Source organism: Ooceraea biroi, chromosome 4 (genome assembly GCF_003672135.1).
Source record: "Ooceraea biroi isolate clonal line C1 chromosome 4, Obir_v5.4, whole genome shotgun sequence".
NCBI classification, from domain to species: Eukaryota; Metazoa; Arthropoda; class Insecta; order Hymenoptera; family Formicidae; genus Ooceraea; species Ooceraea biroi.
In genome coordinates, this window is record NC_039509.1 from 15,611,016 (window position 1) to 15,628,546 (window position 17,531).

At 46.4% G+C, this 17,531-nt stretch overlaps 1 protein-coding gene across 1 annotated transcript; it reads left to right on the forward strand.

Annotated features, from left to right (window-relative positions):
• Positions 1-11,087: 11,087 nt before the first annotated feature.
• On the forward strand, positions 11,088-15,891 carry LOC105284580 (cytochrome P450 307a1). The gene is made up of 3 exons (XM_011348229.2): positions 11,088-12,548; positions 14,535-15,326; positions 15,563-15,891. The coding sequence occupies exons 1-3, from the start codon at positions 12,152-12,154 to the stop codon at positions 15,889-15,891; spliced, it is 1,518 nt and encodes a 505-aa protein (XP_011346531.1). The 5' UTR covers positions 11,088-12,151.
• Positions 15,892-17,531: the final 1,640 nt, after the last annotated feature.

Consider the following 17,531-nt stretch of genomic DNA (forward strand, 5'->3'; position numbering starts at 1 on the left):
AGAAAAACATAAATTTCAGAAAAAAGGCAAAAAGCGAAAAAAGAAAAGATCGAGTAAACGTTACCGTTTGTCGGAAGAGAAGCGTCTGGCTGGCGACCGTGGTGGCTTCGCTATAAATTTTCGGAGAACGGCAATGAGCAGTGACTTTTAGAGCGCAATATCCTGAAGGAGATAAAAGACAATTTTGCAGCCGACGCAAAAACAAGTTCGGCGATACGGCCTTTTTCGCGTGATCGCGAAAAGAGTGTTATAACGCGAGGAGGGACGCTCATTACGCATCGTCGGGATTCGCCTCTCGTGATCTTCGCCGGTTAACGTTCTAATAGAAGTTAATCCGCGCGTGAGACGCCGCACTATCGTAGATATATAAATCGCATCTAGTAGCCGCGCTCAAAGACTGGATTCCTGACTAATGTTGCCGCCGGCTCTAGATAGATGCACGACTCTCCTACTAAATACATGTCTCCGCCGGGATTCCGCTGACTGACGCCAGGGAAAATAGAACCTCCATTCCTTAATGCGCTCCTCCCCCCGCGTCCTTCCCTTCGTACGTGCAATTCTCGGCCCCGCGATCAGCCATCCGCAACGTAAGGCGGATAAGGCCGACTTAGCCTTCGTGCGAAGGTATCCTCGCTCTGCCTTTCGCGTAAACATCCTCCTCGAGAAGTTCATCTCGGAAAACACGCCGATGGACACGGTAATAATTCTTCCAATCGGAGTACAGGTTCTGGAAGCCCGCATGTTAAACGAACCTTCTTTGTGCGATGAGCCTCGCAGCGCGCAAACCTATCTTTTCTTCGACGACAATCCTTCGATGAGCTCAAGTTATATTCGTTCTCGTGATTTTCCAACAACTTATTTCCCAATCGAATCATCATCTCGACTTGGGAGTACTTCTTCTTCCAGACTGCTCTAGACTTTGCACTCCGCAGCAATCGCGAGATCTTGGGGAGTGCAGTTCACTTAACGCAGAGACTCCGATAGCATCGCTAATTGAAGATGACGCAATGCCGATTCCCTCCGTCCGCCGATTTCCGTTCACGTCGAGCGTGGACCGTTAGCTCCCCTCGGAATTAACATCACAAAGGCGCAAACAAGGCACTTGCATATATCGAGGATCAGGATTCTCGTTTTGCGGACACCGCTGCGCGTGGCTGAACTCCTTTCTTCAACAGATCGCAGCCGGGTCAGATCAGATCAGATTGGATTCGAATATTCGGGCCGCATTTGGGCATATGTGCCTCGCTTCGCCTCGCCTTGCGGGGTCGCTGCCTTTGCTCTGCATCCGTCCCGCTGCCAAGCGGACGATTGTCCTGCAATTCAGATTCCACCGCCCGCGCATCAGGACTTGTGGATTTATGTGCATTTTGATAAAGCGGCGATACGCGTAATGTGTCGCGTACGCGTCACGTACATCTCGACCTGCCAGCAGTTGCATATCGCTGAGCATGATCGGACACCCACGACGACCCGGAGTGTCCTTCGGTTCGGTTAACGTTCAAGCGAAACGGTTGCCCGAAGGTATCCTATATTAGTCCATATCACGTGTCCTCTAATCCTACGATTAGCTGTGACTCCTCCCGCGTCCGTTAAATACCGGCTCGACAGTTTTTTCGATCTTTAAGGCATTTGCCAGGTGATTGTCAGAAAACAGGCAGTTACATTATGGTTTAGGGCCGATTGTTCCAACTTCTTGGTAAGTTTTACCCGACAGGTAGCATATCTTTGTCTCTTTTCAGATAAGTCCTAAAAAAGAGATAAAGATATAGTACCTGTCAGGTAAAACTTACCAAGAAGTTGGAACAATAGGCCCTTAATCGGTTCCTAAGAATGTCACGCTGGTTTATACAGCGGATTCAAGCCACCGGCAATGAAGATCATTATGCAAATTACGTTAATTTTTCTAGCTTTGCGATATTCGTTATGGAGATTAATTCCGTCCGGCTCCGTGATTTTGATTTTAATCGTTGGCGAGGTCGAATGGGTTAATGGAAATTGTCGGCTGAGACAACATAATTACAACATAAAATATAATAGACTTTCTTCTAACGTAATACACATACACATCTTGCAATCGTAGAATGTGAAAAGAGTTCCATCGACATTTAGCATGAAAATCGTTTTTTTACACACTGTCTTCTTTGATTGCAATCTGCAGTTGCAGGTTGCAATTTTAAGCTGAATTTCAATATCGGGTATAGCGCATTTTCATACATTGCTATCTATGCTAATAGTTTCTAGTCGTAAATATGTCCGCGACGGATATCGATCATAGATTCTGTTGAATCCTCTGCTGTTTAGATGACATCGTCCGATTATGCACTGTCATCCGTCACTGGCCGGATTCTGCGGTGTCAAATTGCAGCGGTATAGGCATTCAAATTAATTATCGAACGCCGATGTGCCGGTTAGAGCCGGGAATATCGCAATTTCTATCAGCCGGTCGAGAGCAGATGCAATTTGACTGCCGTTTTAAACCGCGTGTCAGATGCGATCAGGAATACCGCTTAAACGCTTCAACATTAATATCCTGCCAAGAAGAAGCTGGCCATTTTGTCTCCAGGTCCGATTGCTCCTGATCGTCATTGCGCTGCAAACGAAAATTAATCAGCAGATTATCTTTATTTGAATTTATATGTAAATCTTTTTTCTGTAAAAAACATAAAAGTTTACATGTGTCATACCTTTTCCTAATTTAAAAGATTCAAGTTACTAGGAAATCTTTATAATTTATTTTATACGTATTTCTTGTGACCAAAATAGCGACTTTTTAATTATTTTACAGCGAAATACATATAAAGTACGGTTTTGAACACTCTGGACTGCTGGAGACTCCGTTTTCCATCTTGAAAGAGCGAATCTTCGAGGTCCAAGACCGACGGTAATCGGTGACAATCTCCCTTGAATTTTCGGCGGAGCGCGCGAACGTCATCGTGCCGATTCTGGCCGATTCACAACGAGATGGAGGAATTATGCCGGTCCTATTTCCTTTTCTTTTTTTCTCGATGCAGCGCCGTCCGTGATACGGCGAGATCGGAGACTCTAGACTCACGAAAGTTAGGCAGATGCACCCGGGCCGCGATTTGAAATCCAAATCGACGTCGCTGCATCGAAATCGCCGAGCACGGAGCAATGAATACATTTGTGTTGCTATTTCTCCTCCCTGATTTCTTCCTTTTTTTTTCTTTTTCTTCTATATTTTTACGCTCTTGCCAACCGCGAATTTTGACCGGCGATGGAAACGGTCCATGTAAATGATAAAACGATTATGATATAACGTTCGATGCTCATGCCAACCTATCGCGCCACGATCGATCGTCCGATGCAAATCTCGCTTGTCGTAGGTTTTGGTCGATTTCGACGACGGACGTCACCTTGAAAGAGATCCTCGAGCGCGTGCGGTCTTCTATGCATGCGTCCTTCAGGACGATCGTGTTAGACGTTTGCATTGGACGTCGACGTACATAAAAGAACAGTTCTATTCTGCGGCGGAGACTGGAGTAAATCGCCAGCTGGAGCACGATCTCTCTTTCCGTCGTCCTTATGCGGTAGGCTGGTTTACTCCGTTGCTATTGAAGATATGCTCTAGACAAGTAATTTATCAATACTGTTGCAAATTACAAATGACAACGTCATTTATCTGTGCGTTTATTTCATACGGTTGAATGTTTAATTTTCTCTGGATTACAATGATACGTGAAACAGATTATATCAAGACCGTCGTACATTCGAAGCTCTCATGCTCTCTTGAGCAGCGCGTGTAACGTGATTTTATTTTCGTCTCAGCTGCGCTTCTCGGCTAAGCACTTCGCTTAGACGCATTCCTAGTAGCGACGCGACTCGCCAACGAAACGCGTTCTATTCGATACCCCGACTGGTCTAACCTGAACATGAGCTGTTTTTGTGGAAGATCCGCCGCCTAGAAGAGCCCACAAGACCAGTCCGCCTAGTTTAGACTCTGAGTACATGGTCGCGACCTCAGATCGCTCGATAGACGATGCTTCAGCTGCTGCTCTAGCTTTCGGAGGGGAGGACTCGCCTGCCTTGTTGAGGGATCAAACCGCGTCTACAAAAATTGTTGAATTTGATTTATAGCAGAATAAAAATGCTACGTGAACGATCATTAAAATCTTCCACACCGCGTAAGGCTGTGATAACTTAAAAAACAAGATGCAGCAAGGTTGCTTTGGATTCGAGCTAAGAAATCGATTTCTAAAGCACAAATCGCTTAATAAATTTAATAATAAGTTGAGGAAAATTGAGAAATATAATGAGTCTAATTAGCAATTTTTTCACCGTATCGGCTTTTGTGTCCCTGCAAGTTTTTCAGGATCCACGTAGAAAACAACCGGCGAGGCGACAATGGCGGGCATGTAATCTGTCCGGTTGCGACAGACTAATTTCCCTTTTATCGAACGACCGCTTGGCCGCGATAATTGGATGCTCGTCGCGAAAGTTCGTCCGCGGGTGAAATTAAAAGGTGCGACATTCAAACGTGAGAGAGCACCCGAAAACCGGTTCCGCCGCAACGCTCGCGTCGCACGGCACGACCGACCGACCGACCGGCTCGAGATAAATCGACGCGGAAGAGTGTCGTAATCGAGGAGGCCGAAGAGGAATCGTGAGCACACCCCACGCGATGCGTGGATACAGGTGCGGGCGCATAAGATGACGTCCGTCTTTCCGTACGTGAGGATTCGTCGCCGGAGACTCGACTTCCTCGATGTCGCTTCTGATCCGGAGAGTGACAACTCGATGAATCTTCAACTCGTAACTGATCGATTATAAATAAATTGCTCAATGCTAAAATAAAAGCTCCACCATTGTGTTTTATATTCATTTGTATTGTATTAACCATCAATTAATTGTTACGGAAAGTATAGAGTTCCCCAACGGCGACATTACATTCAATGATTTCAATCTGCTCGAAATTTTTGGATTAAGTTTGAATCACCTTGCTCGGCGTTAAGTGGTTCAACCACGTTTTTTGTGCCGTTACATTTTTCCGATACCCGAGTCGTATCACGCGTATAATTAGGCACGCATGTAAGCGAATATAAATGGAAAAGTACCTCGCGTCCTGCCTCCGGTAAGAGAGACAAATCGACGATGAAACGAGAAGAGAAGTACATGGACTACTTCTTTGTCGTTGTCACTTTTTCTCGCTCCGATTCGTGGCGAAGCTCCGTTACGGCGATGCTGATACTCGCGCCGCCTCGATCTAGAACCGAATACCTATTTATTTGCACGGTTACGAAGGAGCTTTGACGTAACGATTTCGCGTTCGCGATTGGTGAGCTAGACGCTTCGGTAATGATCTAGGCAGCGACGATACGTCGATAAAAGATTCCCATCCATTAGGATCGCCGATATATTAGACCAATTGGCAGGTAATGCTTGGTTCACTACTCTGGATTTAAAAAGCGGATATTGGCAGGTAAGAATGTCTCCTTCTGATAAAGATAAGACTGCTTTTTCAGTTGGAAATGGTTTGTGGCAATTTACGGTCATGCCTTTTGGTTTGTGTAACGCCCCTGCTACATTCGAGCGTTTAATGGAGAAGATTTTAAAAGGGTTGATTTCCAAGATCTGCCTGGTTTATTTAGATGATGTTATCGTTTATGGTAGAAACCTTGAGGAAATGGTTTCGAATCTAGAGAAAGTGTTTCAAAGATTAGAAGCTGCTAATTTAAAAGTTAATCCAAAGAATTCTTTAGAACAAAAGTGAAATACCTCGCACTATTGTGTCGGCAGAGGGCGTTACTACGGACCTGAGAAGATTTCTGCGGTCATAAATTGGCCTGTGCCTAGGACAAAGAAACAGTCGCGAAGTTTCTTGGGCTTTTGCTCTTATTATCGTAGATTTGTGCGAAATTTTTCGATTTTGGCGAAACCCTTATATCTTTTGACGGAGGAAGCGCGAAAATTCGAATGGTCGTCCGATTGTCAGGCAGCGTTTGAGCTGTTGAAGGAGACCTTAACTTCCTCGCCGGTTTTGTCTTTTCCATTAGGGGAAGGGGGTTTTATTCTGGACACAGACGCCTCAAATCGCGACACCTTTGTCTCTCGCGAGCGAACGGTTACATCATCTCCGTCGCCGGTCTTGCGGATTTAACAAAATTTTACAGCGAGGCTCGATCACATCGTGGAACGATGTGCACGACGCTGGAAAATTTTCAAAATGCAACCTCGCCGTTGTTTCCCCCGTTTTAACAAAGCGGAAACCGTTGCGAAATCGAATCGGAGAATACCTTCCTCGGCGAAAAAAAGTCTGACGTTTAAATTTTTGTCCTTTTGGCAAGAAGGCAAGGGTAAACAAGCGAAAATCGAAACGCCGTCAGTTTTCTCCGGGCGTCGGAATTCGATACCCCGAGAGCATGCCGATCCGATTACGCGACGATCGTCGAAATCTGCGTCCGAAAAAATGCCTTAGCCCGGCACAGAAATTTCGTGGCGCGTGGAAGGAATTTTGTGCGAAAGACAATGCGAAAACTTCCCTTTGTCCCCAGAGATCGAGACGGTAAAAAAGGAACTCACCTTCGACCGCCATCAGCATGTCTAACGCGGCCTCGAAATGCGATCGCAGTACGATGGCTCGTCCCGCGCACAAAGACGGAACCAGCCGCGAGCAAGAGGGTCGCGCGCTGCGCCGAGTCGCGGCGTCTCTCCATAAATGTATCCGTATCGCGAATTTTGCAATTGGCATATTATCCGCCGACCGGGATAGCCATTCCCGTTCTACCGGCGTCGCGTCGCGTTTTATGCGGCTTGTCCGCGCTTATGTAAAGCCGCCTCTCCCCGACCGTTAGAGCGCAACGCACGACCGCTACATGCAGATTAACGTATCAGCGGGACGCGCCTCGCGGGACAGATATCTCGCATGAGCGATCTGTCGACGGAGAGAAGGAGCGACGCCCGTTACATTTTCAATAATTTCTTGCGCAATTTGCCGCGCCGGAGGGAAACCCCGACCGCCTCCTCCTCTTTTGCTCTAGACGCGATTCGGCCGATTCAGCGCCTCCGTCAAGCCGCATGTGTTTGTCTTCCGACAGCTCGCTCGTTTCTCATTCATTCATTCGATATGTAGTTTGTGTACGCAGTTGCATGCACATGATAATAAATATCCGTCCGGTGAATCCGTGAATCCGCCCGATGGATCCGCTCGACGCCGACAGGATTCTGTCTCGCCTTGCGAAGAAAAAGCTAATCTGGCCGCGCTCAGAATAGACAATAAAATGGGGATTTGATCGTAAATAAAATTATACGATAGACATCTGCCGCGGGTAGAGGGAGCAACTCGGACCTAGAGAGACCTTGTCGGAGCAGCACGTGGCAAATTACTTTCGGACCGTGTTTATCTCGCGGCGATACGAGGTCCTCGAGTAGGATTCAGATCGCGAGTGTGTCGTAATCGGAAGTCGGCATTGCGTCCTCGCGCGTTTGGAGAATGACGAAGAAAGAGAGAGAACCGCATCTGCGCGTTCCGCATGATGTGCAAAAACGTGGATCGGGGGCTGGCCGATGCGGCCGGGGGTGGTATGAACGGACGGAGTTTTAAGCGCACCAACCAGTCTCTGCGGTTGTCCGGTGGCGTCCCTCGGAGCTATCCGGACAGCCGCGTCCTCACTGTCCTACAAATCCAGGCAAAAGGACGAGCGGGCTGCAAGGCAGGCGACCGCCGCCGATCTTATTCATTGCTAATCCGGGTAACCTTGATTTTCGGTGCTGGTCGCCTTCGCACCGGCCGGCTCGGAATATATCGGCCGCACTTTTTATCGTCGACGCATCTATCCACGGCCGGATCGGCGGTCGCCGCCGATCAAAATTTGCCAGAAATAAACCTGGAGCGCGAGTCCTGGCCTCCTTCCTCTCCGCAGCGGCTCGTCGCGAATTAAACAGGCCCGCCGTGAAGCACGATTAAGGACGCGACGAAAATGGACGCGCGATTGCGGATTAGCAACGACGACGTGTTCAATTACTTTTGCAGACGCAGAGGCAATTAAGCGGCTCGGAACGATCCTCTTCCGTTCGGAAGATCTAAGGACCTCCGTGTTCGGAATTACGGTTCTCGTTATGGATTATAGCAGATACATGAATAAGTATGGTGAGGAAAATGGGTTTGTCGAGCAGTATGCAATCGTGTTATTTCAATTCGTCCTTCATTGCTGTCGAGTACTTGACAAAAGTGTGTCATCGCGCCGCTTATCTCACTTTCTTCAGGTTCGCCTCTTCCCTACGTGTAATGTTATTTTTATGATTTATGAATTGAGACAATCTGTCGCTAACATTATTGATCAGCTGCACATTCAGTCCTTTCCTTCTTGATTATAATTATCAACATTAACAGAGAGAGATTATTAATGCTTTCTTCATTGCTCGATCTTTTTTTTTTATACGGTTAAGTACATACTTGAACACTAAATATTTTTGTTCGTGAGATATTTACCTATCCCTAATTATCTAAATTATATCTCAAACTTCACATTTTGTAAACTTGTTTGAAACGAGCAATTGTGTGTCACGAAATCACAGAAGAAGAAAGAGAAGAAGAAGAAGAAGAAAAACGTCTTGTCTGATTGCTAATCGAGGTAGCCTTGATTTCGGTCGAGGTCCTTCGTGAGGTCTGGGTCGGCCCTCGAATGGTGAATCGGCCTTACATACACGCCTCACAGCCCTGCCAACGCGATGCTGCCGATACGCCGCCGCGCGTTTTGTTCGCGGACTGCGATCTTGAGATGCCGTGATCTCAAGGCGCTCCCTCGAGATCAAGATCGAGCCGGGATTGCGCAGAAAACGCGCTCGTATTCTACGAATTTAACGGGTGATTCCGCGCGCTGCTCGATTAAATCGGTGAACGATCGGTGGGAGCGAAAAATGCGATCTCGAATAAAGTAACCATCTTTCAGTAATTTTTTCTTTTTCTTTTTTTTTAATCTACTGTTAAAGTCTTTCTCGTGTCGCAACGTGATGACTTTGAAAGCATTTCGTAAGGCAGTATACGCGAATGACGCCTTTGAATCGCTTCGGTCGCTCGATTATTCAAACGGATATGATGCGACTGCGAAACGAGGAGAGAAGGATGAGTTTTACGCTGGCCCCCAGGAGTTTAAAACCCCGAGTAGGACACCGGAGGAATTGAGATCTCGGAACGGAGGTTTTCAAGTCGCCGATACTGTCCTCTCTCGCGAGTCCCTCTGAATCTCTGTCGTTCCTACTTGCAGAAATCTCGCGGGAAATGACGCGCGCTTCGAACAGGTTCCTGCGCTAATCAAGCGACGACGGTTGCGAGAGGGATCGCGTACGAAAGCGAAATGAAAAATCGCCCCGACAACGACGAAGACGAAGACGACTTCGACGATGACAGCGAACGGCAACGAGCTTCCGGTCGTGGAAGAGTTCGCGAGCGGAGAAGAGGGCTTTCCCGTTATGCGCCTCGTCTCTAGAGTTGATTTAGCGAGCTGGCCGGCGGTTGCGGCGGGCAGAGAGGCCGGTACCGCTAGCTTCCCAGAAATCGACTCTCGATAATACCACTCGATACGGATGAAGTAATCTCTCTACTGTCGCGGCGAGTGAGAGGGAAAAAAACCGCGCCACCGACCGGTGTGGGGAGTGTGCGCGTGCGTGTGCCCGTCGTACGGTCCCCGCGGGGAGCCGTGGCGAGGACTGGGACAGGGGAAAGGGGCAGGTACACATCACCAAACCCATGCTTTATTCATTAATTCGAATAAATCCGAGAGGTGTACTCCTCTCGCACTTCCTCGTCAAATAATGAGTCTCCTCGCGAATCCTCGATTGGACTCACGTTGGATCCGCGTGTTTCTTTCATACTATTCGCGCGCGGTGCACGCTGCCGACTGAGAGCCGGCGGTTTATCGCATCCGCCTCGTTTTCGTTCGAGAGGCGGAAAGGGAACGCGAGATTTTTTAATGTTAGTAGCGGAGTGCGCGGGACTCGTTAGTCTTTCATTGATATGATTTTTGTGCATATCAGCTTCGCGTTTGGAACTCTTCTCCGTCGATTTTGGTGCTTTTAATCCCCTTTCTCGATTATGCCGATTACTACATTAGTAAATTCGCACATCCGTGACATGAGTTTGTTTCCTGCGAGAACAATGTATGTGTTTTTACGGTTGTAAGCTAAAATTAACATGAAAGAGGAAAATACGACGCCATTAGAATTGTATATCTCTCTTCCTTCTCGTCGAACAAGATGCATTCGTATAGTTGTCTACCAGTTACATAACGCCATTCAGCATCCTGCTGAGACAGATTTCGGATTCAAGATCGATCGATTTTTCTCAATGAGAAAAGTCGTTCTAGACGTAAACAAAATCGACTGTCAAACAGGCGCGCATAGCATCATAGAAATTAGCTTTACAAAGATGATAACCATTACACGTATATGAAAAAGGAAGAACACGATACAGTTGTAATATCAAAATGAAAAGCATAAATTAAAATAACATATTTTATACGATTTTCCGCGAAAGAACATGAAGAACTACACCTTCCATCACGTCGAAATGCGTTCTCCATTGATGATGAGTACAAGACAAGTACAAGACAATTGGTCAGGCATTTTTGCACACGGCAACTGCAATCCTGACGATAAACGTTTTATTTGTAAGTCCCTTGCAGTTTTCATCGACAAGCAAGAGACGCTTCCCTTTTATCTTCCTCTTCCTATTTTGGCTGTAGAGACAAGTACTCGTGGATGACTCTCTCATTTTTCCCTCGATGCACGTCCATAATCCATCTTCTTGCCGGTGAATCTTTGGTTCCCGCATGCGTGCCTTTGAAAGCATCCGAAAGCACCACGCCGACCAGTCGGCCGCTCGCGAGAAACGAAATTTCGTTCTCCGTTCGTACCCCGCGGTGTACCAAAGGCGAATTACCGCCGATCGACGATTACCAATCTCGGCCGGCTTCTCGTGACGAGCACCTTCAAGTACGTAGAATAAGTAGCCGGCAACATGCGGCGCAGCTGCGGCGGAATCGTTGTCCCGTGCCGGCCTGCGAGTACGCGTCGCGTGCTCGTTCGCTGCCAGAAAACCCGATGGCACCTTAAGGAGAGAATTCAAGGGCAAGAAGCGTCCCTTCGTTTGCCCAGTCTGGGCCCAGGAGGCCGCGCGGGCCCTACCGACGACTCCCCTCCCCCTCGCCCTTTCTCCCCTTCTCCCGTTCCACTTGTCCGTACCACCTAATGCTGCTGCTCCCTGCCTCCATCGCCTTCGGGGCCCTTTTCCTCCTCCCCCTCTTCCCCGGAGGTCCCACGATCATCCCTCCGTCGATGCGTTCGCTTCTCTCCGGCCCTTCTTCCTCTGGCCTGCGCATCTGCGACGGGCCCTACGCCAGCCCGTACGCGAGTGAGTACGTCTCTTCAGGTTTTCTTGAAATTCGTCTCCGTTGAAACAGAAGAGTACGGCTCTCGCTCGATCCGTACGAGTGTGTCCACCACCACCTCCTCCTCCTTCTCCTCCTCCTCCGCCTCCTCTTTTTCCTCCTCTTTCTCTTCTTCCTCTACCTCCATCGCCACCTCCTCCTCCTCCTCCTTCTCTTCCTTCTCGTGCTGCCCACTTCGTCTCAACACGAATCCATATGTATGGGGTTGAGGCGCACAGTCGACGTAAATGTGCTGACTACATTACGCCCGGCTATATAAGATAGCCGGGCAACCATCCTATCCCCACAGACCGAGCCAGATCGGCGGACCGTTCACAGACGGGCCACAAGGAGCTTGCGTCCCGATCGGTCGTTTCGCCGATACTCGTACTTGCGGTGGAGATATCACATCCGAGGTTGTTCCGGGGGAGAATCGACGCTCATTGGAGAAACGAGCAGGAGACCGGCCGCGACTGGAATCGAGGAGTCGTCCCGTTGACGAATCAGCCCGATCATCCAGATCCACGTGCTTCGATTCAAGCAAGAATCCATCTACGAGAGATCTAAACAGGCAGTTCTGCAAATCGGGTAACCTCCAGTGTGCTTTGACAGCGAGTCACCGTCCATCGGGAGCTATCAAGAATCGTTGAAAAACATTCTGCCGGATCGTTATAGAAAGGGGAGAGAGTGACAGAGAGAGAGAAGAAGAAGAAGCGAAAGGTTCTCTGTGTAGAAGGTTCTCTGAAGAAATTTGTGATTGTGCCTGAAGGATGATTTCTATCAGCGCCACGACGTACTTCCTGCTCGCCGTCACTCTGGTGGCCTTGATCTTGATTCTGATCGACTACATCAGGTCGAAGAAGGCGCCGAAGAAGTTGTATGGCGATGAGCCGTCTGCTCTGCCGGATCCACCTGGCCCCAAGCCCTGGCCGGTTCTGGGCTCACTCCACATTTTGGGACGTTACGACGTGCCCTACAAGGCCTTCGCCGACCTCGTCAAGATCTACAATAGCCCGGTGATCAAGCTCCAGATGGGGTCCGTGCCGTGTGCCGTTGTCAACGGGCTGGAGAACATCAAGGAGGTCTTGGTCACTAAGGGTCACCACTTCGATTCCAGGCCGAATTTTGTCAGATATCATCTCCTCTTCTGCGGCAACAAGGAAAATTGTAAGTTTTATTTCAATTAACGTTAATTTCTTATATTGCTACAAATTAATATTATGTTATATGTATAAACTCACACATTAAAATCGCATCAAAATGAATTGTTTATTGCATACAACATAATTAAAACTCTTATTGTATCATAAATATCTAGTTCTGCTTGTTAAGAAAATGTTTTACTGATACATTTTTAAAACAAAAATTAATTATAAAATCGAAAAATGATAAATTAAAAATTTCGGTATTGAAATTAGAAATAAAAAGAAAATGAATAATTACAAGTATTTAATTAAAAAATCACAGGACAAATTTGAAATATCTTGCATTTGCATTTACATCGCTTTAATCGCTGGTTAATCAGTCATCGTGCATAAAAAACCGCATCTAATTCTGCGAATGAAGATAATTAACGAACAACCGGCGCTAACGGGGATTGATCACGCACGGTTGCAACGAATTACTACTCTCTCAGCGCTTTGGGTCACGGTTAGCCATTCCAGTATACTCGCTTCGCCGAGAGAGGTAGAGAGAGAGAGAGAGAGGTCACAAATTCCGGCTGATCGTGATTTATCGTGTCGATCGTGAATCATTGGCGATCGCCACGGAAGCCGGCCGAAAGCCCGCGATTTGTCAGCGCCTTATCAGGATTCCTGAACAAGTCGTTTTCTCGCTCGTCTAACGTCCTTGCTGCGTGTCGTACGCGTGCGACACGTGAGCGACGCACGCACATGCTCGCGCGTGCTCTCGTCCGTCCGTCCGTTTGTCCGTCCATGCCGAAACTCGTGCTAAGGTCAGCAACGCAGAAGCGGTACCAAGTGCACAGGCGGAAAGGTCACGGTACCACTTTCACGCGCCCCTGGCTCACCCGGCAGCCAGCAAACAGGATCAAGGCTGATCCATCGGAATCGCCAGCGCCGCCGCTGCCACTCGATCCAAGACGATCGTTTGAACCCTTTCCATTGCACGCTCGTGTACATATAGCGGAACGTTTTATTTTCGCGAGCACGCCGCGGCTCTTAATACGATCACTCGACTGAACATTCCTCGTTTCTATTGCAATGAATGATATTCATTGCTCAACCCCTTTAGCTTTTCGCCGTGCACAATAAGTAGAGATAATGGATCACGATAGCGTCATGCATAGTCTTTCTGATAAAATAGAAATTCTCCGGTTTGTTAACAATATGTATCTTTTAATGGTCCCTTTTCTTGTGTAATAGTTCTGATTAGTTTCCGCATCAGTTTCTTGTACTTTTCTTACGAAGTATGAAGAAATCTGTGTGGAACATATTTTACATTGCAAAAATTACTGAGGAGTATGTACTGCAAGTTATTCTAAAAATAATTCCTTCAGGATATAATTCTTTTAATATTGATAACAATAATAGTCGAACTGTTATAGAGAAAAATTGTTGATGATAGAAAAACAGAGACATTGCGGAAAAATTGCTTTTAGGCACTCGGTTGCTCTGATTGCTGTCGTCTTTCTTCGTTTTGAATACGTAATCTGTAACTTGATGTATCTTTTCGGACAATTTTGTAAACAATCGATTATATTTCCATGTGGTATGAAAATACTTGCAATGTAAAAAGGAAACGTATATTGCAACGAAATCGAGACAATGTTTCGAAAAGTATCTTGACATGCGTCAGGATGGTAGCAAAGCCAAGTTCAGCTTTGCCGGTTGTTCTTTTCTCGATTCGGTAATTTGAACTGCGAGACGTTTGCCATCGCTTCATCAGCTGTTTTCATTGCAATTTTTCAATAAGGTGACGAGGGGCAAAATTAGCTGATGTAACACTAGAACAAAATCTTTGAAATTACATGGGATATATCAAATTTCCTCGAAATCTATTTCTTCGCGAAGTAGTTAAATGCGAACTTTTGATGCAGCTTGAAGATCGATGCGAAAGATCGATGGTCAGATAATCAAGCGATTTTATCAAGTTTTTAAACGACAATTAATTCATACCTTTTTTTCTTTGCAGCTCTGGCGTTCTGCAACTGGTCGGAGGTCCAAAAAACCCGGAGGGAGATGTTGCGAGCGCACACTTTCCCGCGCGCCTTCACCACGCGATATAACCAGCTGAACAGCATTATCGGCACCGAATTGGAGTCGCTGATCGATCACTTGGCTGTCGTCTCCGGCGTGAATCTGCATGTCAAGCCGCTGATCATGCACACATGTGCGAATGTCTTCATCAAGTACTTCTGCTCGCGAAGCTTCAGTCTCGGACACGGTCCATTCCGCGCTATGATCGAGAACTTCGACAAGGTGTTCTACGAGGTGAACCAGGGTTACGCCGCGGACTTTATCCCGTTCCTCATGCCGTTGCACCAAAAGAACATGACCAGGATGGCGAATTGGAGCCACGCGATCAGAAAGTTCATGGAGGAGAACATCATCGGGGAACGTCTGAATGGCTGGGAATCGGTCATACCTGAAGAAGATTACGTGGACTGCCTGATCAATCACATCAAGACCAACGCGGAGCCTAGGATGACCTGGGACACGGCAATGTTCGCGCTGGAAGACATTGTTGGTGGTCATTCAGCAGTCGGCAATCTTCTCGTCAAGATCCTGGCGTACCTGGCCACCCGACCACACGTGCAGAGAACGGCGCAGGCGGAGATTGACGGAGTCGAGACCTCGGGCAGGTTCGTCGGCCTGGAGAACCGGGGAAACATGCCGTACACGGAAGCCATCATCCTCGAAGCGATCCGGCTGATTGCCAGTCCGATCGTGCCACACGTGGCTAATCAGGACAGCTCCATAGCTGGTGAGTAGTTCATTCAAGCTTTTTAGTTCCTTGAACGTTACGTGATTTTCCTTGTTTTGATCGATTATTTAATAATTGATGCAAAAATTCACAGAATTTAATATTCAATTATCGCCTTCGATTTTTATTAATTTTAAATAAAATTGATAGCAATAGATTTATTATATTATTATGATAAAATTTGCTTTGTTCTTGAAATCGATTTTGATCTTACACGATCTAATCTTTCATTTTAGGGTACAAGATCGAAAAGGACACGTTCATCTTTCTGAACAACTATGATCTGAACATGTCGACGGAACTGTGGACCTTTCCTGACGAGTTCATGCCGCAGAGATTTGTGCAGAACGGCAGACTTCTGAAACCAGAGCACTTCCTGCCATTCGGCGGCGGTCGGCGTTCCTGTATGGGCTACAAGATGGTCCAGTACATCAGCTTCTCGACGATAGCCACTCTATTGAAGAACTTCAATATACTGCCAGTGGAAAAGGAGACCTACAAGATCCCTATCGGTAATCTGGCGCTTCCGGAGAACACTTTCAGCTTCCGCTTCGAGAGACGGTAGAACGGAGAGCGTGACAATAACTCAAAACGAATCCAGTCGGTTTGGATAAAGCTGAAATGCGATTTCAGCTTCTCGTCGGGTAATCGATGACACTCGACATCCAATTCGACCACGAACTGGACTCTAAAGATTCCGTCGATTACGAAGATTACCGGCAACCGAGGGGAGCGATCGAATTGTCAAATGCTGAAAGAGACAATTCGAAATTACTCGGTTACAATGGTACTCGATGATAATCGAGCAGAAAACAAGCATCTCGCAGCTTGACAGAGCTTTAGCAATGTTAAGGCCCGTCTACATAGGCCGCAACGCCAGACGCCGCACGCAGCTCGCAGACGCAAACGCAGCACAGAGAAAACGCGTTCAGAGGCTTAATTTTAAATAATCCTCAATAATATTATAATTATCAATAATTCTCAATAATATTATATTATTAATGACTATATTTTTACATAAAACATATCAAATATTATTATATGTCATTATATCATTGTATGTTTTTCGAAAATGGTAGGTTGCGTGAAGTTAGGTCTCCATATGTTTGAAACTGATTTCACGCAACGCAGAAAGTTGAAGTTGATTCAACTCGTTGCGTACGGCCGATTAGCGAATGCGTGCACGCTGCGTGCCGTGAAACGGTAAAAAAAAGTATGAAAATCAGTTTCAAACATATGGAGACCTAACTTCACGCAACTTACCATTTTCGAAAAACATACAATGATATAATGACATATAATGATATTTGATATGTTTTATGTAAAAATATAGTTATAATTATAATATTATTGAGGATTATTTAAAATGAAGCCTCTGAACGCGTTTTCTCTGTGCTGCGTTTGCGTCTGGCGTCTGGCGTTGCGGCCTATGTAGACAGGCCTTTACGCGCAGCGCAGCATCAGCAGCTAAAAAGAGGCTTTTGATTCGAACGAAGCTTTACTGACGTTAGGGAAGGGTTCGACACGGGAACGAGTTATTCGATCTCCGGCGCCAACAGAGCTTTACTGACATTACTAGATCGTTAAGATAGTTAATTGGATCGTCCCTCGACTCGCGCCTTGGACGCGTAGATTTTGGTTTTATTACGTATTAATTATCATACGTTTAGCTCTCTATAAATTTGACATCAAAATAATTTTAAGCGATAAGTTTTAGCAATTGAATTGACCAGGCTTAATGCCTCCTAATGTTATTTTAATTGTGAGATTTTTATATCTAATGACCCGACTTTCGAGATAGAGCCGAGAAGATTTCTTGTCTTGCCGTTTCGATAATTCAGGAACATTTCAGTTCATTCCATTAGGAGAGCAAGTTGACGTTCAATGTGTTAGATTACTTTTTTCTTCGATAAAATAACTGAAATGTTCGCGGAATATCTTAGAATTAAAATGATAAAAAACGCGGCTTCAACGCAGAAACTAAATTGTAACTATCTAAAGCCAGAAATTTTATTTTCATATCTGTTTTATTGTTATTTTCGATGAACGGATATAGCGATGAATTATTACGAGCGAGACTCCGATCATTCGCAATATCTTTGCTGAATCAGAAGATAGATAATCATTGAGCTCTGACTGCTAACAAAAACTGTTTTGACAAAATCGTCACGTTTCGCCTATCATCTGGCGACTGCTCGTGCGAAA